The sequence below is a fragment of the Thrips palmi genome, unplaced genomic scaffold (genome assembly GCF_012932325.1).
Source record: "Thrips palmi isolate BJ-2018 unplaced genomic scaffold, TpBJ-2018v1 HiC_scaffold_18, whole genome shotgun sequence".
NCBI classification, from domain to species: domain Eukaryota; kingdom Metazoa; phylum Arthropoda; class Insecta; order Thysanoptera; family Thripidae; genus Thrips; species Thrips palmi.
In genome coordinates, this window is record NW_023144627.1 from 12,529,435 (window position 1) to 12,555,587 (window position 26,153).

A 26,153-nucleotide genomic window follows, 5' to 3' on the forward strand; every position below is an offset into this window, starting at 1 on the left:
GCTGGAAGTCTAGAACGCGGCCACGCGGCGCCGGGCCCAAGCCAGGCCGCTCCAACTAGGCCCTCCTCGTGTGGAGCCCCTATCGGCCGGATCCGCGGAACATTCTTGGAATTGGCCGAAGCGAGTCTGGCATCGGTACCACGCGGAGCCTCGCGGACCGGACCGCACGGCAGGGGGTACACCCGAAAAAAAATATTGACAGGGAGCCGGGTGTATAATGACGCCCGGCTGACACGTCTGCCGAGCAGCAAATTATTCAAATTCAGCCTTCATCGCGAATCAGTAATTTGAACCGGAGAAATGTTGAGTCGGATAGTCGACAAGGATATATCGAGAGTCGTTGGTGGTTTTGTTGTTTTCTCTCTTTTTCCTTTTTTTTAGCAGTGTGGTGTGGTGCGCGGCTTTGTCATGTGCGTGACCACGGCCCGCGTTGCCAGCCTGCCTGCCCGCCTGTCTGTCTGCCTGCCTGTCTGTCTGTCCGCCTCCAATTTTCGAACGCCACGTTCTGCCCGGCCCTGGCGGCCAGCCGATGCTGGCAGCCGAAGCTGGCAGCCAATGTTGCCCGATCAGTGGTGCACACGTTATATTGCCTGGCTGCCCGGCGCTGCCCGGCTGCCGTTCGCCCCAATCAGATTTTCGATTAATTCCGTTTGTTCCCAAGTGCGAGCCGCCACCGCCGCCACCGCGTCGGCCCACCGAGTATTTCACGTTACTCGTTCGTCGCCATTGTTGTTTTTGTTTTTCTTCGATAAAGTTCGTGACTTATTTTTTGCCCCCCCCCCCCCCCCGCACAATGGGAACGTCTGAAAAAGCAGTTCGTAAATTTGGAACATTTTTTTAAATTTTTTTTTGGGAAGAGAGAGAAAAGAGGGGGGAGTTATAATTTCAAAATTGGCGCTTCGACATGACGCCGCGCGTGACGCCGCGCCGGGCGTCGTCGGGGGGCTTTCTTTGTTATTTTCGTAAATTGGGTCATTAAGGCCCGAAATGCGCGTCGTTTCCTTGTCGGCTATAATTCAGAGTGGCTTGGTGTGTGAGTTAGTATCCGCGCGCGCGTGAGTGTGAGAGTGTGTGAGTGTGCATGTGTGTGTGTGCTCGTGTGCGTTTGGTTTGGCCCAGTGGATGCTTTTTTCCGCCCAAAACGCTGCGTTTTGGCTCCCGAAAGTCGGGAAAAAATGGTCCAGAAAACGCTTTAAACGCTCCCTGCGCTGCGTGCGCGCTGTTTCGGTTCGGTCGTCTTTTTCTTTTCGTTCTTGTTTTCTCGTTGGCTAGGAGGGCGATTTGCTGCCGGCGTCTATCTGATGTGGACGGGGCGTGGTCGGCCGGCCGGTCGGCGGGCTCGTGTTGCAAGCGGCCCCGCGGGACGCGTCCAGCCCAGCCCGAGTCTAGCCCAGTCTAACCCGGCCTCTGCGTTTCGGTTGGGCCCTTTGGGCCCTTTGGGCCCTTTGGACGCGCAGACTCTCGCTGCGACCCACCGCACGCCTCGCTCGCACGCACAGTGGGCCAGAAGACCGGTGAAGGCGGCCAAAACTCTAGGCGCGTTTTGAGCTCCAGAGTCGCTAAATGGGACTCGAACTGAACGTGTGACCCCACCAGTGGATTCCTCGTTCGAAGAGCAATCCATTGGTTGGGTCACACGTTCGGTTCGAGTCCCATTTAGCGACTCTGGACCTCAAAACGCGTCTAGAGTTTTGGCCGCCTCCACCGGTCTTCTGGCCCACTGTGGCGGCACGCCAGCCCCGTCCGTCTATGACGGGTTCATCCTCGGGGCCGAATGCGTGTGGGGCCGCGGGGCGGGGCGGGGTGCGGCCTGCACGCCAATTTGCGAATGGTGTTGTTAGTAAACGTGCGCGTCTTCGTGGCGTGGAGCGCGCCCGTGAGTGTGTGTGTGTGTGTGTGTGTGTGCGTGTGTGTGTTTGGAGCGTGACGTGCCCGCAGATAGTACCCCTTTTTTGTTCCTCTCTCTTTCTCTCGCTGTCGCTGCACGTCTGTCCGTGTCTGCCGTCTCTCTCGCACCACGTAGTCTATCCGCCACGCTGGTCGTGCCGATTGCTAATGTGTCGCGTTTTGTTCGTTGCAGGTGAGTTGAACGCCCCAGTTAAGCCCGGCCGGCCGGCCCGGCCTACGCACAGCGCGCGGTCCGTGAGTTTTCTGTATTCTCTTTATATTCTTATTATTGCCCGTTTTATTCTTTATGCCTTTCTCTGGCCGCGCCATCCACCCTCGTCCCTTTCCCCATAAACCTTTATTGTTCTGTCTGTGTGAGTGTGAGCGGGCGTGTCGGTGTGAGCGTGCATGTGTGCCTTGCCGACAAAACGGTGCCGTCTTGTCGTAACTCCGTCATTTTGGCGCGTAAAGTGTTTCTGAATCATCGGGGCGAGGCGCGAGGCGCGTCGTAGGACCCCGGCGGGTCCCTGGTGCACAGTGGGCCAGAGGACCGGTGGAGGCGGACAAAGCTCAAGACGCGTTTTGAGCTCCAGAGTCGCTAAACAGGCCTCGAACCGAGCGTGTGACTCCACCAATGCATTCCTCGTTCGGAGAGCAATCCATTGGTGGGGTCACACGTTCGGTTCGAGTCACATTGAGCGACTCTGGAGCTCAAAACGCGTCTAGAGTTTTGTCCGCCTCCACCGGTCTTCTGGCCCACTGTGTGGTGGGTCCCTGACGGGCCCGTGGCCCCGCCTCGGCACCTTCGACCCCAGAAGGGACTCACGGTGCGAACGGGCGGCACCTCGACCTCCCAAGCGGCGCGATGCGGCGCGATGCGGCGCCCAGCAGACCGACTCCGAGAGTCGTCTCCGTCGCTCTGTCTCTCTCACACCTACACGGAACGGCCCGCGAGTGCGAGAGAGACAGAGCGACGAAGACGACTGGACGCTTTTACTGCAGCCTGTACACTGTACTCGGGCCGTAACTCACGGCGTCGTCATGACGACGCGACGCGCTGCCCACGCCAGCGCGGGTCGCGGGGACGCCACAAAATCCGAAGCGCGTGGCGCGTGGCAGTGTCGCGGCGCGTAAAAAGCGAACGCGCCCGCCGGTACTCGAACCCGCAGGCCGGAGCGCCTGCGAAGCGGAGGCTAGGCCGTCCCGCACGACAGCCGCGCTCGGCGGGACGGCCTGCCTGCGGGCGATTGCGATTGCGCCGTCGCGCTCCTTAAAGTGTGCCGCGGCATGCCGCTCCTCTCCTGGCTGGCCTGGCCTGGCCGCTATATTTAGTTGGTTCGGGAACTATTTCTTCCGTCGCGGGGCTTGCAGCAAACCGCACTGGGGCCCCGCCCCGCCCCGCCCCGCCCCGCCCCGGGCCTCCTCGTCCCGCCGTCAACACGTCAACGCACGGCTGGGTCAGTGGCCTGCGCTAGCCCTGCCTAGCCCTGCCTAGCCCTGCCTAGCCCAGCGCCCCCTCCCCTCCCCGCGCCGCATCGCTGAGGTGTCCCCATTGGACGCGGTTCGACGTTCGATCCTCTCGAAGCGGAGCGTCGATATCTCGATATCGCCGCTCGTTTTTCGGGGCCCCTGCCGCCCTGCCCACTGATTTCGAGAGCCGTTCTCGTCGCTCTGTCTCTCTCGCTCTCACGGGGCGTCCCCTTTCGGTGCGAGAGAGGCAGAGCCGAATCGGTCTGCCGCTCTGCGTGCCGCAATCGACACTCGACGGTATTTATAGTCGTTCGATTGGAACTGGCTCTTCTGATTGACGAAAGTGCTGCTCCGACTGTGCCGGCTGTGCCACGCCACTGTCGCACTCGTTCCGGCGCGCCTCCTTGGAGTGCCCCCCCTCCCCCTCGCGACTTTGTCCGTCACTGTACTCGCTAGCGGCGTTGCGTTATTTGCCCAACCATTGTAGGAAGGATATTGCGTTATGCAAGGGCCGGCAGCCCACGGCTGGGGCCGCTGGGGCCGCTGGGGCCCAGTAGCAGGTCCCAGTAAGTACTACCGTACCGGCCGGCGGCACGTTGCCTCTCTCTCGCACCCGCGGGCCGCGGCGACGCCGTGCGAGAGAGCGAGAGAGAGCCTTGCCGCCTGCACCAATCACAATGGATTGTTTCGTGGGAATGCGTGGTGCGGCGTTACAGCGTATGTGCATCCGTGTCCACTGTTACGCCGCCGGGCTGCCGGGCCGGGCCGAGCCGGGCCGAGCCGAGCCAGGCCGCCTCCTAGGAAGGAAAAATTGCTAGAAGCGCCCAGGCCTGGCTCAAGCCCCTCAGGCGCCCGCTCCCGGAATGGCTTCACCAATTTGTTTCACACTTGTAATTTTTTTTTTCGCACGTTGGCTGGCTGTGCACACGTCTCTTCCTCACAAAGGTGCGGTTGAACACGACTTGGCCTAACTCCCCAGCGCCGGTATGCAATAACCATTTCCCGCCTCGCGACGCTTTGACGAAACACTCGATGCAACGGGTGAGACAAAAACAATGGAGCAGCTCGGAGTAAGGATTCGTTTCCGCTGACCTTTTTTTTTACTGTCACGTGACGCAATTTGGTAATGAAAGCGGGACGGTAGTCATAAGGAAGAGCCCGTAAAGCCCCCCATGTCGCCCGGCTTCAACACGTCGTCAGCTACAGTTCCTTCCTTCTTCTTTTTCGGCCCTGTGGGAAACAGAAGGAGCTGATTGGTGGAGACGGACCACCCTCGGTGCTTTTTGTTGTTGAAACGAACCCCCACTGCACTTTTCGGTCCCTCGGCCACTGCACCGGCCCGAGGTCCGACGCGGCACGGCTTGGCATGGGCCTATGGCGGCCTATGGCAGCGCCGCGTGGCTTTGCGCAAGCGTTTGATGTGTGGGTGTCTGCATCAGCCGCTTGTGCAACAGCGCCTGGGACAGTTCGGACAGCTGGGACACCCTAGGACAGTGACTCCCCTGCCTGCCCTCCTCCAGGCCCTGCAGGCCCGCCAGGCCCTTCAGGTGTATATACACGTTCTCGTTGCTTTAACAGGGCCTTGTGACATGTGGACGATGGTCGCTTTAGCCCAAGGCCCGCACCGATCAAAATGGTTCAAGCTAAATCCGACCCTTTGGCACTTGTTCTATTGATCGAGGTTGAACCACCACTAGTTGCTGATAATTGAATAAAAGAATAAAAACCTTGCCATTTTTTGAAGCGAATTATTTTTGTTTGTGTAGGGCAGTGCGTCCTCATTGGTGGCCTAGTTCGCGTCACAGCCAATCACAGCGCTCGCCACTCCCGGGGGTTTCGATCGGATTTTGGTTCTGCGTCGCTCCGACTCGAAGACGGCGGTGTCGGTCGGGTGCTGCAAAGCAGTGCAAAGCAGTGCAAAGCCACTGCAAAGCAGTCAAAGCGACTTGCGAGCGGCTGCACTGGAAATATGAGATTTGTGTTGGAATTGGTTTGGCTCGGCTTACATGGGCGGCGCGCTTGGCGGCTACCTGCCTCGCCACCTTATCGTGGACAGCCTCTTCACTTTGCCAGAGGTCGAGCCGTCGGGCCTTCCTTCGGCCACTCGGCGCGTCTCGCAGTGACCTCATTGTCGGTTTATCTATCTTTCTGTAACGCCAAAAGCGCCGCGCCGTCTCCTCCGCGGCCCTTTTCTCCACTTTTAACTTTTTGTTTTGACTGCGCTTTAGTTGTTGTCGCTATATGCCAGTCGCTGAAAGCCAAAATGTGTCGAGTTGTTTTTATGGCGCGGCCCGACAGCCTAGGCGAGCCTAGGCGAGCCTAGGCGAGACGTGATGGTTGGCCTGCTGGACGCGGCTGGACCTGGACAGACACGCACACTCGCTCCGTCTCTCTCGCTCTCGCAGACCCAAACACTCGCACACTCGCTCCGTCTCTCTCGCTCTCGCAGACCCAAACACTCACACACTCGCTCCGTCTCTCTCGCTCTCGCAGACCCAAACACTCACACACTCGCTCCGTCTCTCTCGCTCTCGCAGACCCAAACACTCACACACTCGCTCGCTCACAAACTCAGGGCGTGGTCGGGCTGCGTTGATTGGTACGGTTCGGTTCGGTTCCGATCCGACATTAGCTGCACGCCAAACTGCTCCCTACAACGGGGGCCTACAACGGGGGCACGGCGCGGCGCGCGCGGCGCCTCAAGATAGCCTTAGCAGCCTGAGCTGCCTCGGCCAGCCCCGCCAGCCCCGCCAGCCCCGCCAGCCCCGCCACTTTCAGCGACTTTGGGGCCGCGGGGCCGTTCCCTGGTTGTCTAGGGGTGCCTGCAGGTCGCTTTTGGGTCGTGGCTAGGGTCCTTAGCAGCAGATCGGTTGACCTGGATTTGGCAACTGTTGTTTTCCAGCGCCCACAGTTTGAACAAGATTTCGATGTGCCTGTGCGGTGAAAGTCCAAGCCTTGAACCCCGATGAACGGACATTCAGTTACGTTTGACCTTTTCTGTCATAAATTATGCTCGTTGAAGGCAGTTCTTAATTCTTGTAGGAATGCAATTCTCGTGCCAAGGACAGTCCTGTGAGGAGATCAGAAATGCAGAATGGTTGGGCTGTTTGAGGCGGGTCCAGAGGGCGTGCTTTACTTGGAGCGGCTGGCCTGCTGTCCGAAAAGCCGAGTCTGCTTTCTTTCAGGTGGTCCGGGTGGCAATGGCCAAGGCAATGGCTGCAGCGCGGCGAGGCGGCCAGGCGGCGTGTGTGTGCAACTCTCGCCCGCCTCGGCCGCTTGGGCCGCTTGGGCCGGCACTGGCGTGCCCCGCCCCGCCCATAGCGCCATGGCGGATTGACCCTGCTGACCCGGGTCGTGTCCCAGAGGGCGTGGCGGGGCGGGGCGGGGCGGGCTAGCTGCTCAAATGAGGCCCAAGGTAACTGGGATATGCAGTAGCCGGCCGGGCTTGTCGCTGGCGGGTCGCTGGCCATGGCACCGCGCCGCCGCGCCGTGCCGTGCTGCACGTGGCGGGGCCTCGAAGGCGACACATGTAGGGCCTGTTCCGCTGTGTCGCTCGCATGGACCCACAGTGGGCCGGAAGACCGGCGGAGGCGGACAAAACTCTGGACGCGTTTTTAGCTCGAACCGACCGTGTGACCCCACCAATGGATTCCTCGTTCGGAGAGCAATCCATTGGTGGGGTCACACGTGAGATTCGAGTTCCATTTAGCGACTCTGGAGCTCAAAACGCGTCTAGAATTTCGGCCGCCTCCACCGGTCTCCTGGCCCACTGTGCGCCGCCCTCGCGGCGGTCAAGCTCCAAATCAAGTCCCGGACAACGCTTGGGAGGATGGTCTGGGTTCCGAAACGAGGAAGTGAGACCGGCCGGGCCGGCCTCTTGTTTCTGGGGCGCGTCGGCCACGCCGCGGTCTCTCTTTACTCCGATGACGGCCGCTTTTTCGCACTTTCGGTCGCGGTGACTCGCTCGTTCTTGTGACTCGGCCAAATCGCGCTGCCCTCATTTGCATTTTTTTTTCTCTTTTCGGGGCAAAATTTGTCGCACCGTTGTTTTGTGGTCATTCCCTTTGTCCGCTGGGCCGAAGGCACTGCAATGCCCGGGGAAAAGTGTTTGTGAGGAAACTGACTGAAAGCTTCGCCGAGGGCGTTGGCCGCTTGAGCCTCTTGCATACAAGGGTTGCGTTCCCCTGACAGGACGCACTCTTTCCTAGGGCTTCATCGGCCAGTGCTGTGCCAGGCTCGGGGGTGGGAGTCCAACCCTTTACGTGCATGACTGTAACTTGAAGGACCTCTTCTTCAGTCGTAAGCTTCCATCGACAGCAGCAACGCCACACTATCAGCCTTGAATCTTACCGCACACAAGTTGTCCCAAATCATCCTGCTGCGTCGGTCACAAGCTGCCCTAAGTTAGCCAGAGTTCACCTTGAAGCAGTCGAAAACTAACGAGAAACCAGACTTAGCCTCAAGGCTCGCCCGAAGTAACCCTGAAGCCATTCGTTCGTCGCCTTTGCCGGCCTTTGCCCCTCAGCAGCAAACATCTTCAGCTCGACTGTACTGCATAGCGTGCACGGCCTGCCCAGCTGCACCGTGCTCATCTCAAGGTCACGGCCAAAGGTTTGAGGGGGGAGGGGGGGTCATTACAGTGGGTGGGTGCGGCTATCCATTCGGCCACCATCCCAAGCCCATACGGGTACCATACACTTGCGTAAGCCGATTGGTCCGTTCCGTGCGACGAGGAGGCGTATTGCTGGACATGTTTTGACGAGCGTAGCAACATGCGTTTGATTCGATTACTGCGCCTGTGTGTGTGTGTGTGTGTGTGTCTGTGTGTGTGTTTGGGCGGAGGAGGAGCGGTGGGTCGAGCGATGGTTATATTGAGATATCGCTCTCTATGCCCGTATTGTGAATGGAGTCGTAGGTGCTTCCCATTATGCCCTCCGAGGCCGGGCCCTGCAGGGCCCTGGCCGCCCTGGCCGCCCTGGCTGGCCCACGCCAGGCTATTTGCTTTAGTGCGCTATGGCATGGCATCTGAGGTGTAATTTGACCGGGCCCCTTATAAAAATCGGCCTGGGAATAAAAAACGTGGCACGCCGGGTGAGAAAGGGCCGGAGCCGTGGAGTGTGAAGTATGGTTTTAAATTTGTTTGAACGTCTAGTGAGTTATACGCTCGCGGTTTCTAAGGTTCGTAAATACTGGAACTTCGGAACTGGCCCGGGTTTTATAGTGTCTCCCTTTTACCCGACGACTTTGGTCTCATCGCTCCTCTTCTATTTTCAACTTCCGTTGTCGTCCTGCGTGCACGCTGGCGGCCCTGGCGACCTTCGACGGCTCAGTCTTGATTCAATAAGGCTCTCTTTTTTCGCAGTGCGCTAGCCAATCCACTCCGGATGATGCTGGGCGCTCCAAGGCTGTAGGGACCTGCCGAGCAGGGCGGAGCAGGGCCAGGGGCCTTGAAGCGTCATTTGCAACCTGTGTAATTATTTGTGAATTATCACGTCACTCACGTTTTCTACAAGCAACAGACACAACGAGATTCCTCCGCCGGGAATTTTATGTGCTTCTCCTTTTTTTCATGGCTCGGCGAGTGCTGCTTTGATTGAGTTTCGCGTGTTCTGGATCGAGACAGACCCTCAAACTGTCACTCGAGAGTTCACGTACGACTAATTAAAGATTAGGGTCCACAAAACTCGATAGAGCATTGCTAGGTTGTACCACAAAAAAAACCCAAGATTTGGTTTAGAATTAAACGGAGTTGCACGCAGAGCGAAAAGCCATCAACCGGGATTCTGAAACTGAGTTGCACAGTGCAATGACATGAATCGTCAAATCCGGAATCGAGTGTAGTAAAGCTCTGCTCACGCTCTCCGCAACACCAGAAGACCCTTTCGAAACCGCACGGCGAAGGAGAAGGGGGAGGGGGCAATCGAAATGGCGCTGGGGATTGTTTTGAAAGTAAGAGGGCTTATATGTCGGTGAATTTAAAGAATGCAAAGTGAGTGGCTTGTGTATTAGCATGTTTACAGTCGGTCCGACGCGGTCAACCGAAGTCGCCGGTGGCCGGTGGAGCCGGAAAGAGAGGGGGAGGGGGGAGGGAGTGGTTCTGGAGGGGGAGGGGGGTCCAAACGGCCGTTTTTGTCTCGAGGCTGTGAATGCGGACGATGGCCTGAGCGTGATGATTGCGATGGAGTGCCCCGCGGATTGTTCCTCTATCGCAGCGCGGGAAAAGGTTTTTCGAGTGTGTCCGAGGCCTTGTCCGAGGCCGTGTCTAGGCCGTGTCGCAGACAAGTCGCCGACAAGTCGCCGACAAGGCGAGCGCTGATTAGGGAAATAATGAGAACGGGGCTTCTAGACTAGAAATCAGCTAAAAGAAACAAATTCTGTTGAAAAATGCTTTATTTTTCTTCAAAAATCACGACTCGCTGGAGAAAACCCGTGCTGCCGTGTCGGGCCCAGCGTTTTCTGGCAGTGCACCGCGGCGTTTCGGACCGCGGTCGTCGACGCTCTGTAGGCGCCTCGGGGAGAAGGATGGCCGAAGGGAAACGGGGAAAAAATTGATGAAAAACTTTGCGGTGCCGGTCGATAGGTTATTGGCTCCGTGGGCCCCGGCTGGCCCCGGCTAGCCCCGGCCGGCCCACCCGGCCCTAGGACCTAGGTCCCTCCATGTAGGTACACTTAAGCCGGTTACGCAAGGACCCCAAGGATCCCCGGGGGCGTGGCCGGCGTAGCCGGCGTGGCGTTGCTATTCATCGTGATGGTCCTTTTCGTCCTATCTCCGGCCGGCGCGTTCTCAAACGTTACGGAGGAGACGGAGGCGTTTTGAATTGATGCAACGTATGCCTCCGTCGCTCATGAATGATCGCCGGCCTTCTTCCTTCTATTTTGTGCTCCTTTCTGACCTTACATCGCACAGAAAATGGGTTTCCTTGATGGTTTATCTCATTTGCTTGAAACTTGTTACTGATTGTATCTTTGTTTGATCTAAGAATTTCTCTTAGGGCAAGTGATTTACGTATCTTTGGGCAGTAGTTTGGTTTCTTGTCCATTTTCTTCTGTACCGTTGATCCCTAGCATCACTCCTATTCTTTTTTTTTTTTCAGTGAAATCCCAGTTGTAGCAAATCGAAAATGACGTATGTTCTGAAATTCCTGGTCGTGTCGATACTCTTTTTCCATGGCAGCTGGTGGCTCCTCTCTTTTTTTGCCTCTCCTCTTGTTCCTCTATTTGCTCACAGGCTTTGTTGGGTGCGACGCGACAGCCGCCAATCATAGTGGATCGAGCAGATTCTTTTCTGTCCTCGACGTCCGCTTTTTCTGTCCTTTTCTCCGCTCGGACGTGGTTTGTGACGGCTGCCTCGCGGCGCTTGCAGCGCTAGCCGATCGGTCCCCCTTCTCCCAGCATTCCTCAAGACTGGAGGTGCCGTCTGCCTCGCGAAGTTTGGAATACACCCGACTTTACTTCGTTGAATCACACACGAAAATGGAAGACTGGTTTCCGGACTTTGAGGTTTAGTATAGGAATTTCGAGTTGGACTTGGGTCAGTCAGGTCTTTGGACTTCGCCCAACCAAGTCTTTGGACTTGAACCAGCCGTCTGTACCTAAAACCAGTTTCAGGGCTTAGACAAGTCTGTGCACTTGAACAAGTCTGTGAACTTGAACAAGTCTGTGAACTTGAACAAGTCTCTGCACTTAACAAGTCTCTGCTCTTGGACAAGCCATTGAACTTGGACCAAGCAGCCTGTGACAAGATGTCTTGGCGGGTCCTGGCCGGCCGAGGGCCAGGGCCGAGGGCCAGGGCCGAGGGCCCATGCAGGCGACGCAGGCCAAGGGAGGCTGGCCAGGCTGAGGCCGGTCAGGGAGGCTCAGGGGAGAAAGTGGCCGCATAATTTAAACGGCAAACTGCAAGCATACTGCAATGCAGGCACACTGCAAGCCCCTTGTCGCGCTGACCGTAGCCTTGTCACGTGTGGCTTTCTGCCGCTTTCTGCTTCCTCTCTGCCCGCGGAGCTGCGGAGCCCTGCGGTCTGCGCCGCCTATCTCCCGTTGCAGCACTGCGCTCTTGTGCACTGGAAAAAATAAGCGAGTTTGAGCTCATTCACTGCATATTTACTGAATCTTCACCAAGTTTCATCTAGTTGATTGACCAGTAAACCATAAATGTTGATTTTCATTTTTAATGTTGTTCTTGTCGTTTTATCAAATCTACTCTGTTGTAGCTTCAAGTTGTCTAAATGATCCCTCACAACATATTTGCAGGACGTGGGGAAAATGTAGGAACGGCGTCAAGTGCAACATGTTTCGCTTCGCCCTGCACATCGAGATGAAAGTGAAGGGACCGTGGGTGGCCCCTTGCAGGCCCCTTGCAGTGCCCTGGCGGTCGCTGGGTGCCGCGCTGCTGAAACGTGTGGGAAAAGAAAACGTCCCGAGCTCACACCTCCGAGGACACTTCCACTTGATGTCCTTATTCTTCCCTCGCGAGATGAGAGTTGCCTCTGTGTAGAACGCCGAGCCCAGCCCACCGGAAAGAAGCAGGGTCTTGTTCAACAAACGTACGTGACTCCGCTACTGGAAGTGGTCCATCTCTGTTCGAAAACGATCTGAGTGTCTCTGCCGCTTGCCTGCCAGCCTGTCTGCCTGCCTAGCCGCACCCGTTCCGCTTGTAATGAGTCGCTTAAGGGGGCCAAGCTGGCCGAGCTGGCCAAGCTTCCGAAGGCGCGAAAGGCCAGGAAAAGGCCTCCGCCGGTGATATCATTGAAATGAGATACAGCTAATGCTTGGGAAAGTCTGTGGCTAATTCACACGGGCCGAGCCTGCCGGTCCGCCGTGCCGTGCCGTGTCGTGTTGGCAGGCCATGTTTCATGCATTTCCTCTCGCTATCAAACATCTCTGCGAAAACAGCTGGCTGCGGTCCCCGTGGTGTACCGTGGTGGCCGCTCGGCTGGCCTGACCAAGGGCTTCCAAAGGGCTTCCAAAGGGCTTCCAAGGGCTTCCAAGGGCTTCCAAAGGGCTTCCAAAGGGCTTCCAAAGGGCTTCCAAGGGCTTCCAAGGGCTTCCAAAGGGCTTCCAAAGGGCTTCCAAGGGCTTCCAAAGGGCTTTCAAAGGGCTTCCAAGGGCTTCCAAGGGCTTCCAAAGGGCTTCCAAAGGGCTGCCCAAGGGCTGCTGCCGTGCGCCTTCCCTAGAAGCTGACTTTCTCGGTTCCAGAAACGGGGTTCGCAGCGGCGTTCTGGAAGTTTTCCAGGATCTCCGATATTCTTCGCACGATCACTGTTACCTCCACTGCCACCCCTACGGGAAACTGGGGCAAGCGAGCGCTCTGCTCGCGCGCTGCTGCTGCCTCAAAAACGCTTTGGGATCGGGTACTGCCCGGCCGGCGCGTCTAGCGGTCAGCATCAGTTTACAAGCGTCGGCCGGCGCCGCGCTGCCGGTCTGGGGACGGTCTATGAACGGTCTAGGGACGGTGTGGTGAAGCATGGTACTGGTGGCGTGGCGGCCTAGGCCCGCCTCGCCTCGTCCAGGCTAACGGACTTGATTCGGACATGGCCACCACTGCGATATCTCTAACGGTGGCGTCGCCCCCCCCCTCCCCCGCTCGTCTAGCTTGTCTATGGCCCCACGCGCATGTGACGCCCCCGCGACGCGCCGCCGTTGCTCGGCCGTGGCGCGCCAGGCCGCGCTGTGCTGCGCTGTGCTGCGACGCCAGCCTGCGCCAGCTGCACCGGGCGGAGTTGGTGGAACCCACGCGCCCTTCCTTCATCGACACCTCGCGCTCCACAGCCAACTTGCCACCGCGGATTAGACCGCTTGGAACTCAATCGTTCACTCGCTTGATATATCTCCTACGCAATTTTTAGCTTAAAAAAAATAATTTAAAGTTGAAAAAGGCTGGCACTTAAAGTTGTCTTCTTGTAATGTTAAGTTTGTGTTCGTGTCAAGGTATCACCAAATTTAAATTTCAGACAAAAATTCCAAGTCAAATTTTTTTGGGGTCGGAAAAAATAAGTATTAAGGCATTGCACTGTTTTCTTTTTTTTATTGCTGGCTGTGTCGGCGTCACGGTGGACTTGAAACGTGTTTCCGTTTAGCGGCCGTGGCGTGCCGTGGCGTGCCGTGCCGTGGCGTGCCGGCGAAGACGCGGCCGTGGTGCAGTTAGCAGAGCGGCAGTGGCGCGGCAGTGGCGGTGCCGCCAGGCGACGAAATTAGGCCGACCATGTAAATGGAAGGCGCTGGGCTGCCGTGGCGTGGCCTGGCGTGCTCTGGCGTGGCCGGCACGCCGTGCCGCCTGGCGCCTTATTTGGAAGGTGAAGGCCAATGAGCTCGCTGTGTCGTTGTGTCACGACGCGCGCGATGCCGCGATGCACGGGGTGCAAGCAGAGCACACAGTGTAGTATCGGGGAGGAGCGGCAGCGCCTGTTATTGTTCCAGTTTGTCCGCGTGTTGTGTGTTTGCGCTTCTGGCTTCGCGCGCCACTGTGTGTGTGTGTGTGTGTGTCTGAGAGTAGGTCTCTCTCTCTTCGGTCACTCACTCTCTTCGGTCTCTCTCTCTCCCTTCCTCTCTCCCTTCCTCCCGCTCCCTCTCTGTGCGTATTGTCCGCGCGTGCCGCTTTCCTACCCACTAGATCATGGAAATGCCCCGGGCGACCGGGGGCGACCTCCTCGCGCGCGCGCCTTTGTCGCCGTGCCTTGGCGACCAGGCGCACCGCCCTGGCATGGCACCGCCCTGGCATGGCACCGCCCTGGCATGGCACCGCCGTTCCGCGCCGACAAAGAAGAAAGTGGGCATAGAGCGTGCCTGTGTGTGCGTGTGTCTCCGACGAGTGCGTGTGTATGTGTGTGTGTAGGGGTGGGCGAGTGTGTGTGCGATCCCCACCCTGAAGGAAATGAGGGGAAAAGGACACAAATGTTTCGTCTCGAATAGTAATTAAGAAATGATAATTTGAACTACTGTACGGCCAAACAAATGAACGCACAAGGAATGATTTTAATTTCCGTCGACTTAATTTTAGGGGAGGCAAGCCTTTCGATTTCGAATTGGTTTTCGAGCCTGACGGGTGGTGTAACGCGTGCCTGTGGCGGGCTTGGCGTGCACTAACGAGAAAGTGGCAGGGCTGCAGTGGCGGTGCGCTCTTTAAATATCATACTTAGATTAAGCGAAGCACAGCGCGAGCGAGAGAGTCTGGCTTCGTCGTCCAAGTCCATTGACATGACGGTGGGTGCAGCATCAGGCGCACACAGGCAGACAGACACACACACACGCACACAAAGAAAGCAGTGTGATGCGCAGGCCCGCAGGCTGGATTGACGGACGGGTGATGAACCCCAAGCGCCAGATGCTGTTTCGTCAGAGCCTTCTTGGGCAGATGGCGCGCTGTGCGAATGGCCCGAATGGCCCGAATGGGACGAGAGTCTTATGCCGATTTCCTTTCTGTTGCAGGTGAGTTCGACTGACTTGGCGACGCGACGCGACGCGACGCGACCCGCGGACACGTGAGACAGCGCTTCGCGTCTAAGAAGAGCCTCCTGCCCCAATTCGGTCGGACCCGGTCGGGCGCATGCTATACTTGTAGTGTATAGGACTCATCCCTCTGCGGGAGGTTGTTGTTCCACGACGCTGCTAAATGGCCACGCCAGTGTTACCTGCGTGCAGTAGAGACTGATTCCGACAGTCGTTGCTCTGTCTCTCTCGCACCCACACGGGCTGCCCCACGAGTGCGAGAGAGACAGAGCGACTGCGGCCGCGGGAGTGTGACTCGGACACTGATTCTCGCTCTGTCTCTCTCGCACTCGTGCGGCGTCCCAGTGCGTTCTCGCTGCTCGCGGGGAATTTTGACGGGTTCAGGGAAGAGGGAAGCTCGCGTCGGATCGCTCGCCGCGGCTCGCCGAAGAGAACGGTGCCTGCGTCGACGTGCGAGCTGATCGCCACGTGGCTCGTTCCGTTAGGCAGTGTACCGGGCGTGGCGCTCGCTCGCTCGCATCCAGAGTATTGTCAAATACTGTGTACTAGGACGATGTGATTTCTACTGACGATATGATGCGTGGACGCACAGTGGGCCAGAAGACCGGTGGAGGCGGCCAAAATTCTAGACGCGTTTTGAGCTCCAGAGTCGTTAAACAGGGCTCGAACCGAACGTGTGACCCCACCAATGGATTGCTCTCCGAACGAGGAATCTATTGGTGGGATCACACGCTCGTTTCGAGCCCCATTTAGCGACTCTGGAGCTCAAAACGCGTCTGGAGTTTTGGCCGCTTCCACCGGTCTTCTGGCCCACTGTGTGTCGCTGGATGGGTGTGCACACTCTCATCATCGGCGTGTCACTACACTGCGCACCGTGTGCCGCGGGTGCCTTGAAAGCCGACACCGCCCAGGCGGGCCCAGGCCGGTACCCGCGGGTATCGCGCGGTGTGAGTGTCAGAGTGTTGCGCAAGCCTTGCGACTCGCGCCTAGGCCGGTTCCCATTGGTTCCCGTCCGGAGTGCCGCCGCGCCGCCCCGGAGGAGGAACTTATGACTGTCAAATCGCCCGTCCGGTTGCCTGCACTGGAGGACGCGAAAGGCGCAGCAGACGACGCACCGTCACTTTCGATTCTTGATATCGAGTGGCTGTGCTGTTTCCGGTAGATAATTTATTGACCAGTCATTTTCCTGTCCTTTTTTTTTCTGCCCAGAGTGCACTTGGCGCCTCAGGTCGTATAAAACGAACCCTGGTGGCGAATCACCCCTTCCCAGTGGGGCTCCCATTGTGGTCCGCTTCCTAGGTGGACTGAGAGTCGTTTTCGTCGCTCTGTCCCTCTCGCACCCATGGGGCGTCCCGTGAAGGCGCGAGAGAGACAGAGCGACGAAAGCGACTGGCCTAGTCCCGCCTGGCCCTCGGCCTGGCCGGCTGCCATGCAGCGTTGCAGCGCGGTGGAGAGGCGTGCCGGCGGGGCGATTCGAACCGCGGACCCTGGCCGCAGAATGGCTGCACCGCTCGGACAAAGTGCTCCGTTCTTTTTCTGCGAATAGCGAATGGCGGCTTTATCACCCATAAAGGCGACGTGTGTTGTCTCTCTTTATGCCCGCGGGAAAGAGGAAGAAGGAGGTGAACCAGTCTGTCTCTCTCGCACCTCGTCCCATGACTGCGAGTCGGGCGCCGTGCCCCCATTGGGCCCCTCGCCGCCCCTACACTGCCCACTTTGTCGCTGACCGGTGGGCCCGGTGGGTGACAGTGGTGCGGCAGGCTGGCATTTCGTGCAACTTAGTCGGGGAGCCGCCGCGACCGGTGGCATCGCTTCGGCCGAGGCTTCGGTGCATTTCCATACCCGCATTACAGCCGGGACTCGAACCTGGGTCTGCCTTGTTTTTATCGTGTCAGCTCGCAGCCCGTCGCAGCACTGACCAAACACCGCGCCGAATACGAGTTGCCTCCAATCGCGTGGTTTATGGTGCTGTTTGTATTCATGACTCGCTGGAAATGCCATCTGCAATTATTTTGTCGCTCCTTCACTTTTTTGACTTTTTACTCTTCTTTTTTTCGGGAGGGGGAGTGTAAGAAGGAGTTATTGAAAAGCTTGGTGGCGCAGGCCGAACGGGTTAGATCCCCTGTGTTATGGAGACCCTCTCTTGGGAACAAGTTCGGCTTTCGTACTGCTTTTTGTTGTTTTTGTTTTTTTCGGGTGGTGCGGTTGTAAATGTTGGAGGTGCATCTGAGTGGCCGGTCGCGCCGCACAGTGGGCCAGACGACCGGCGCAGGTGGCCAAGACTCTAGACGCGCTTTGAGCTCCAAAGTCGCTAAACGGGACTCGAAACAAACGTGTGGATCCACCTATGGATTTCTCGTTCGGAGAGCAATCCATTGGTGGGGTCACACTTACGATTGGAACCATTTAGCGACTCTGGAGCTCAAAACGCGTCTAGAGCCTTGGCCGCCTGCGCCGATCTTCTGGCCCACTGTGCGCCGCGCTGCCCAAGCCGAGGTAAAGGGGTTTTCCCGTCATGAAAATAACCTAGTCGCGTCCGTCTTTAGACCCGAGCGGCGGGGAGTGCGGCCTGCAGGCTGCAGCCTCCTTGACTGCCGCGAGGAGAGTGTTTAGCGTCTCGACTGACAGTCACACACTGTTGTGTGTGTCGACGACCGCACTGTTAAAAATGCCCCCCCTCCTTTGCAGACTGACGGAGTTAGATCCCTGGAAAAAAAAATCACCTCCTCAAAATTTTTAAAAAAATCGTCAAAATTTAGTTTTCTAAGTCGTGTGCCGGACAAAATAACCTAATTCTGGGTCGCTTGAAAATCAGTCAGTTGATTTTTCGTCAACTTTTTCATGTATCCCTTTTTTTTTAAGTCACGCAGCGGGACATTTAGCAGCGGTAAGTAGTAAGGAAGTCTGTCGGCACGTCTCGGAGTGTCTCCCCGCTATTTTTCCAATCTTCTGCGAATAACGTTTCAGAGCGGCGCGACACTGTCTCTGTCTCTGTCGCTCTCGCCGGGCGGGTGCGGGCGAGACAGAGACAGAGAGTCCGGAATGGGGTGTTTGCTTCCTGCCGGGTGGTGCCAATGGAGAGGGAGAGAGACAGACGAGAGAAAGAGAGGGCTCCTTTTCTATTAACTCGCTCCGTGCAGGAAGGTAATTGTCGAATGCCTTTAACTGCGTATTAAGCGCCCCGCGGTGTCACACTCCGCCGTGTTCTACACCTGCAAAACGGGGTATTTGTGCCGCCACCACACTCGGAAAAATAGCGTCGTTCAAAATCGACACGAACCGTTGGTTTTAGTTTGGGCTAAATCTGTGAAGTGTGTTTGCTTGTTGGTTGGTTGGGTCAGAGTTTGTCGTTTAGTGGACAGGTGGCCCTTTCTCATTGCTGACCGGCCCGGCCCGGCCCGCCGGCCCGCCCCGCCCCGCCCCGCCCCGCCCCGCCCCGCGAGTGCCGTCGGGTAGAGTGTGGCGGATGCCGTTATGTGTGCGACGCGGTGCGAGCAGAGTCCCGCTTATCCTAGGGGTTGCAGAACGCGACGGACAGACAGGCAGACAGACAGACGGACAGACAGGCAGACAGCGTACGTGCTGCAGTCATAAGGCTAACGTGGTCGCGGCGTTCGATCGGCGCTAGCTTCGCTTGCTTGGCGTGCTCCGCTTGCGCGGCCTGTTCGTCCCACCACGCGAAATGAATTGCTAATCAGCGAGTCTGTGAATGGCCAATGGGGCGCACCTACAGCCCATGAGTGCGAGAGAGACTGCTGGCTGCCGAGGCTGGGACTCTAGGCTCGGCGAGGCGCTCTCGCGCGTTCTTGTTTCCTGGGAGTCCTGCCTGTCCCGTCCCGTCCTCGCGTAGAGATGGCCATGAAGTGGCAGGCATCGGCTGGGCCATGGCTGAGCCGATCCATCCGGGGTTGGAATATTTCAAAATGTCCACCTTCACTCACAGAATTCTATCAAAGGCATGCAGCCCAGGGGTACCGTACTCAAGATAATAATTGCACGTCTAGTTGGTAATCAGTGAAATAATCAACATTATGCTACAATCACATTCATACTTACGGGAATTCAATCACTTTTGACCATTTTTGCAAAGCCAATGCTCGCAAACTATCAGCGGTCAAAGCCTTCCCGAGGCGGTACATGCCAGAGTAGGGTCTTAAGAATACTGGGACGTTGAGGGAGGGTTTTGACCGCAACTAAATTGGACGCAGTGGCCACCCAAAGTCAGCAAAAACGGCTACTTTGTGAGATTCATTCACTTTTTGACCATTTTGCGAGACCACTGCTCGCAAACTATCAGCGGTCAAAGCCTTCCCGAGGCGGTACATGCCAGAGTAGGGTCTTAAGAATACTGGGACGTTGAGGGAGGGTTTTGACCGCAACTAAATTGGACGCAGTGGCCACCCAAAGTCAGCAAAAACGGCTACTTTGTGAGATTCATTCACTTTTTGACCATTTTGCGAGACCACTGCTCGCAAACTATCAGCGGTCAAAGCCTTCCCGAGGCGGTACATGCCAGAGTAGGGTCTTAAGAATACTGGGACGTTGAGGGAGGGTTTTGACCGCAACTAAATTGGACGCAGTGGCCACCCAAAGTCAGCAAAAACGGCTACGTTGTGAGATTCATTCACTTTTTGACCATTTTGCGAGACCACTGCTCGCAAACTATCTGCGGTCAAAGCCTTCCCGAGGCGGTGCATGCCAGAGTAGGGTCTTAGGAATACTAGGACGTAGAGGGAGGGTTTTGACCGCAACTATATTGGACGCAGCGGCCACCAAAAGTCAGCAAAAACAGCTAGTTTCTGAAATTCATGTGACGCCGTGTCAAGCAAACTTTGCGTCAACACTGCTCCCAAAGCAAGGCGGGAAATCGCAGAGGCTCTGGCGCCGACGGTGCTGGCTCACTGGGAGTGCGGGCCGTGCGGGCCGCTTCCTCTTCGCAACGCCTACCGCCTACCGAATCCGCGGCCGGTAATCTACCATTGTGCGCCATTGTCCTCTCCACTACACTGTCATACCGTCACGAACGAGTCTCCAGGATGATCCGCTCTCATCCACTGCGGTCCCCAGACTGCCGGCACGCCCAGCTGCGTCCGGCCCCGCCCACGCCCCTGTGCCTGCACTCGTTTACGTCGACCGATCGCTTTTGGTGCTGGCCCCAGCCTAATCTCCGAGTGTGCATGTCACTTTCTTCGCTCTCTTCAACGTAATCCTCATCGCCGTCGTCATCTTGTTCGTCGCCGTGCTCTCCACCGGCGTGCTCTCCGCCGGCGTGCTCTCCACCGGCGTCCTCTCCACCGCCGTCCTCTCCACCGCCTTCCTCTCCACCGCCTTCCTCTCCACCGCCGTCCTCTCCATCGCCTTCCTCTCCATCGCCTTCCTCTCCACCGCCGTCCTCTCCACCGCCTTCCTCTCCACCGCCATCCTCTCCACCGCCTTCCTCTCCACCGCCGTCCTCTCCATCGCCTTCCTCTCCACCGCCGTCCTCTCCATCGCCTTTCTCTCCACCGCCGTCCTCTCCACCGCCTTCCTCTCCACTGCCGTCCTCTCCACCGCCTTCCTCTCCACTGCCGTCCTCTCCACCGCCTTCCTCTCCACTGCCGTCCTCTCCACCGCCTTCCTCTCCTCCACCCCGCCGCTGCTTGCGATCTTGTCCCGTTGGGGTCGCGTCGGGAATGTGCCCTGCCCTGCCCTGCGTCGCGGTGTGCGCCGTGTGCTCTAGGCTACGCCACGCCGCGCCACGCCGCGCCACGCCGCGCCGTGGACTCATACGGGTTGCGGATGTCAACCCAACCTCCCGAGCGCGGCCGCGCAGCCCGCCGGCCCGCCAGCCCGGCGCAGTGTAGGCATTGCGGGTCGTTGGGGCGTTGGCCCTGCCGGGCCCTGCTTTGCTAGCGCTTGCTCCACTGCACTGTACGACGGCCTACGGTCGTACGGTCGTTTGCTAGACACAAGCAGCGCGCCGTCAGCACCGCGACGACGACCACGACGACGACCACGACGTCCACAGGCATGCGCACGGGGCTCGAGGGCGCGGCGGCCGAGGCGGCCGGGGCGCTGGGGGAATTTCAGATGAGAGAGAACTGTGCACAGTGGGCCAGAAGACCGGCGCAGGCGGCCAAAACTTTAGACGCCTTTTGAGCTCCAGGGCCGCTAGGTGGGACCCGAACCGAACGAGTGATCCCACCAATGGGTTGCTCTCCGAACGAGGAATGCATTGGTGGGGTCACACGCTCGGTTCGAGTCCCGTTTGGCGACTCTGGAGCTCAAAACCAGAGTTTTGGCCGCCTGCGCCGGTCTTCTGGCCCACTGTGCCCTGTCTTTTTGCGGGCCGCACCGCGCACCGCGCATAGACTCACGACACACACAACTTTCCCATCTCCTACTGTTAGGTGGTCTCAAGAAGGTGCGCTGCGCGCGTGTGGTATGTGCGTGCGTGTGTCCGCGCGCGCGCCTCTGTGTGTGTGTGTGTGTGTGTGTGTGTGTGTGTGTGTGTGTGTGTGTGTGTGACAGAGAGAGTCCGCGTCTGTGTGTGCGTACGTGTTTTGGCCCCGCCAAGTGAAAAGGCATCATGTGCCGTTTGTAAGTATGTGTGTGCGAGGCGCGGCGGTGGTATGGCACGCGACGCCGCCCCGCCCCGCCCCGCCCCGCCTCGCGACCGAGTGCCCCGTACCGGGTAGCCGCGAGCGGGGCGGGGCGGGCGGGCGGGGCGGGGCGGGCGGGGCGGGGCGGGGCGGGGCGGGGCATTGTGCGTGGGGTGACAACGGCCCAGCTTTGTGCACCGCTGCATTCCACACTAGTGCACTCACCGCCCCGCCCCGCCCCGCGTCCGCTATTTTAATTGGTCCTATAGCGGCGTCGTCCCGGGCGAAAGTGTTGTTATCCCTTGCCTACGCACCAAAGCGCAGCGCGCCGCGACGCCGCCGCGACGCCGCGACATCCGCCACACTGCCACGCGGCCTCACAGCCACGCACCGGGGCCTGCACTGTTCTCTGCGATGTCATTATGGAGAATAGCGGTTATACTGCATTTTCATCTTGCGTTTTATTATTTTTGTTGTTGTTGCTTTCTTTTTCCTCGTGTGGTTTCTGTCGGTTGCACTTGAAAAGTGCAACGAGATCGAGTGCAAATCGCTATTTTGGTTCAACCATAAAAAGTGACATACGAAATAAGTTCTGAAGTACAAAACTTCCAGAGAGCAATCCCAGTGTTGCCTGAATACCGGCGGTCTCTGTTTAGTGATTTGTCGGGTGTGGGCTTTGGAGTGCTGACGCGTGATCTGCGTTTTAATCAGTCTGTCAATTAGGCATTCAAGGATTCAAGGGTGCCTGCAGTGGACCCCACAATTAAGTTATGCGTCGGGGGTCCTGGCCGCGCCGCGCTGAGTGCGTCGGCACGGACGGCCGGGGCGGGGCGGGGCGGGGCGGGGCGGGCACACTATAACGCCGCGGCCTAATCACTTCCCCGAACACCGTTTTACAGTTGGCACAAGTGCAACGCTCCCTGCCTAGGCACCTCAGCTCGCTAGCCGGCCGCGCTGCGCCGCGCTGGCAGTGAAGACACTTTTAAGCCCTTTTTCAGGTTGCCTGGCATTCGCCTGGCATGCGTTCAGGAAGAGGTCACTTTGAGGCCCGGCCTCGCAATCCACTCCCAGGCCACTTCCCGACTTAAAGTCCCTTTCCAGGTCAGCAAATCCGACTGGAGCATCTTCCCGCGTCTCTGTCGCTCTCAGGGAAGCGCCAGCCACTGTTAATCCTCCGTCGAGTCCACTGCAAACTGGCGTGCTTCCTCGCGCAAAATGATTCGAATTTTTGGCGCATTTTGACGCGAGTTCGGCTGGCCGCGTGTGTGACCGGCGATGACCCTCGGCGAGGTTCGTCGCTCTGTCTCCCTCGCACCCATACAGGCCTGCGGGCCGCCCCGGACCGCCCCGTGAGAGCGAGAGAGACAGCGACAGGGCGTGCTATCTTAACAGCACGGCCTATTAGCATAGCCAGACACAGTTCTCTCCTCCCGGGCCTTCGGGCCTTCCCAGGCAGTCCTATCGGCCGCCAGGTGTGATCCGCTTTATGGTATTGATTCGACTAGTTAGCGCTCTGTCTCTCTCGCACTCAAACCTGTCTTACGGCCGGGTAGGCCGGCCCGCCCGCATCCGTGCGGACGGGTTGCCTAACCCGGTCTCGTCAGGCGCTCTGGACTCTCAGTCGCCCCGATCCACTTCGCCTAACCCCCACAGCCTCTTGATTTCTACCCCACGCAAGCTCACCCCGTTTGGTCTCACTTGCCATCTCACTCGATCTTGCTGCACTCTATCAACCAGCTCTCACCTCACACCACTTTATTTCTCACTCCGTCTTACCCCACACTCGATCTTACCCCACACCGCCTTACCCCACACCGCCTCGATCCACCTGCAGGCAGACTCGCTCTGCCTCCCTCCCACCCACGCGGGGCTGCCGGGGCGCCCTGTGAGTGCGAGAGAGACAGAGAGGCGCCCGTTCGGAGCCGCTCCGCCGTGATGTATTACTTTCATTATTTACTTTGCCGGTGGGTGGTGCACTGCCTGCAGACTGCCTGGCAGTGCCTGCGAGGCGCTTCTATCGTCTATCCCTCTCCCTCTCGCTGGATCAATCCCCCCTCCCCCTCCCCCCCCCCCTTGCAGTGGGCGCCGCGGCGCGTCGACCACCGCGACGACACCAGCGAAGCGCGGAAAACGCAGCCCGTTCTTTTTCTGATTTCCACGCACAAGTCGAAGAAGAGCATGACGGCGTCCTCACGCGAGGCGCTGCCCGGAGGAAGAGGGCGCCATTGTCGGACCATTTTAACCCTTTTTTTCGTGTCTCGTTTCAGGCGACGCGGAAGGTGGCCAAGTGTGGATACTTGTTCGTGGCGCCCGGCTGGGACTTCAGCAACCCGCTGAACCGCACGAAGGTAAGCGCGACCGACCTAAATTAGACCAACAAAAAAATAGACCTACCTATTTTTTACCAACCTAAAAAAAATTCAAAAATTCAACCAAAAATATTGGTATTTTTGACCGACTAAGTTAGTAGAAATATTCCAGGTTCTATCATCTTCCAAAAATTAGAAATTAGAAAACGGAAAGAAAAATGTGGAACTCTAAACCCCCTCCCCAGTCTTAACGGGGAGGCCTCCTGTTTGACTTTTCTAATTTCTAGAAGATAGTACGCGACTCCGGAGGTGAAAACGCGTCTTGAGTTTTGGCCGGCTGCGCCGGTCTTCTGGCTAGTCCACTGTAGGGCGGCGAGGCGTCGTCCTTCCCTCCCAGTGCACGCACTTCTCCTTCTTCTTCTCGTCGCGGCCGTTGGCGCGGCCAGGCTTCCGAACAGTGTCGCTGTCTCTCTCGCACTCGCGGACCGCGCCGCAGGGCCCGCGGGGGTGCGAGAGAGACGGAGAGAGACTGCTGGTGCCGAGCCAATGGCAGGCCGATTACGCGGGGATTAATCGTTGTCACGGCAACACATCCGTCGCGTAGCAAAAGGCTTATGTTATTGGCTCTCGAGTGTGTGTGCGAGAGAGAGAGAAAAGGGGGGGGGGTGCGCGCATTGAGGCGCGGTGAAGAATTGGCCCGTGCACGTGTTGCAGATTCCTTCTGATTGCCAGCACGCTTCCTGTCGCGGCCCTTGGCGCGGCCAGACGTGCGGCGTGCTTGCAGTTCGCTTGCAGTTCGCTTGCAGTTCGCTTGCAGTTCGCTTGCAGTTCGCTTGCAGTTCGCTTGCAGCGCGCCAACTTGCTTAAACACGACACTATGTAAAATGAACGGCCCGATCGCGGAGCGGCTCACACACACACATGCACCACTATGCCACGCGGTGACGGCGTTTTCTTTTGCAGTGTGTGAGCGGCATTGACGCCCGTTACCGTGTGTGAGGTGAGGAGGGGAAGGGCGGAGGCATTTCGCGATTGCCCCGTTTCGTACACCTGCGCGACGCTCTTGCTGTGTGTGTGTGTGTGTGTGTGTGTGTGTGTGTGTGTGTGTGTGTGTGTGTGCTTTGACCCCGCGCGTTGCGTCACCGGGCAGGGCGAAGGTCTTAATTCGTAAGGTCAGGTCGCGGATCGCAAGGCAGGCACACTGCAGGCACACTGCAGGCACACTGCAGGCACACTGCAGGCACACTGCAGGCACACTGCAGGTAGGACTAGAAGGTGGCGGTGCGCGGTATCAGGCCGATGACTCAACACGCCGCCGGCCGGCCGGCCAGTCCGCTGTCTCTCTCGCACCCCCGCGGGCCGGCTAGTGAGTGCGGCAGAGAGAGAGAGAGAGAGAGAGAGAGAGAGAGAGAGAGAGGGGGGGGGGGGCTCCCCGCGCACGGAATCAAGGGGGCCGTCGGGATGCCTCGGCAGTGCTTTTCGTCGCTCTGTCTCTCTCGCACTCGTCGGGCGGCCCGCAGGCCCGCAGGGGTGCGAGAGAGACAGAGCGACGCCCTCGACCTCGGCCCTTCCCTTGCCCTGCCTGCCCTTCTGGCGCCGCCCCTCCCCCCGCCGGTAGGCCGCATTGAATACCTAATGCTGACACGCCGGCCAGATAAATATGGCAGATACCACCAAATCGTACACGACGCCGCGGTGCCCTGGCGGTGCCCTATGGTGCCGAGTCGACGCCGTGGTGCCGCGGTGCCGCGGTGCACTGTCATCGCGCGGCAGACCCAAGCGTCTGTCTCTGTCGCACTCTCGGGGCGCCACCTGCGGGTGCGAGAGAGACAGAGCGACGGCTCTCGGAATCAGTCTGCAGGCGCTGCCCTGCCCGGCCCGGCCCGGCCCGGCCGGTGGACAACACCTGATCATACACGAGCAAACGGTGTCACCGAGGCGGGGCGGGGCGGGGCGGGGCGGTATGTATGCAGTTGGTGTAGTCGCTTTCACCGCCGCGCTGTAGCTCTGCCTGTAGCTCTGCCTGTAGCTCTGCCTGTAGCTCTGCCTGTAGCTCCTTTTCCACGCGGTCGACGTCTACACCCTTGTCGCATTTGCGTCGCCTGCCCGGCCTGCCCGACGCAAACTAGGAACGCGCGGACACAAACGGGGCCGAGGCGGCGCGCACTGCGCGGACGACAACAAAACGCAACGACGAAAAAAAAACGTCCCGCGCTGGTATTCGAACCCGGGGCAGCAGGCTGCGCTGCGCGCCGCGTACGGGGAGAAATGACGGCCGCGCTACACTGCGAGGGTTTTATTAGAATGTTAAACGCGACATTCCATTCCTTTCCATTCCGACGGAGCGAAAAGTGATTCCTTGCAGTGGCGCTGCGCTGCGCTGAGGCTGGCGGCTGGGAGGGACAGCCTGGAACAGCCAACCAGTGCTATGCGATGTGTGGCACCTGACGCAAGCAACAGC

At 58.4% G+C, this 26,153-nt stretch overlaps 1 protein-coding gene across 1 annotated transcript in view; it reads left to right on the plus strand.

Moving 5' to 3' along the window:
* The window catches only part of LOC117645422 (protein outspread), a 71,585-nt gene that overhangs the window by 10,550 nt on the left and 34,882 nt on the right, over positions 1-26,153 (plus strand). Inside the window, exon 2 of the mRNA XM_034385616.1 lies at positions 23,651-23,731. Coding sequence (XP_034241507.1) covers positions 23,651-23,731 — 81 coding nt within the window. The remainder of the gene's footprint in view (positions 1-23,650; positions 23,732-26,153) is intronic.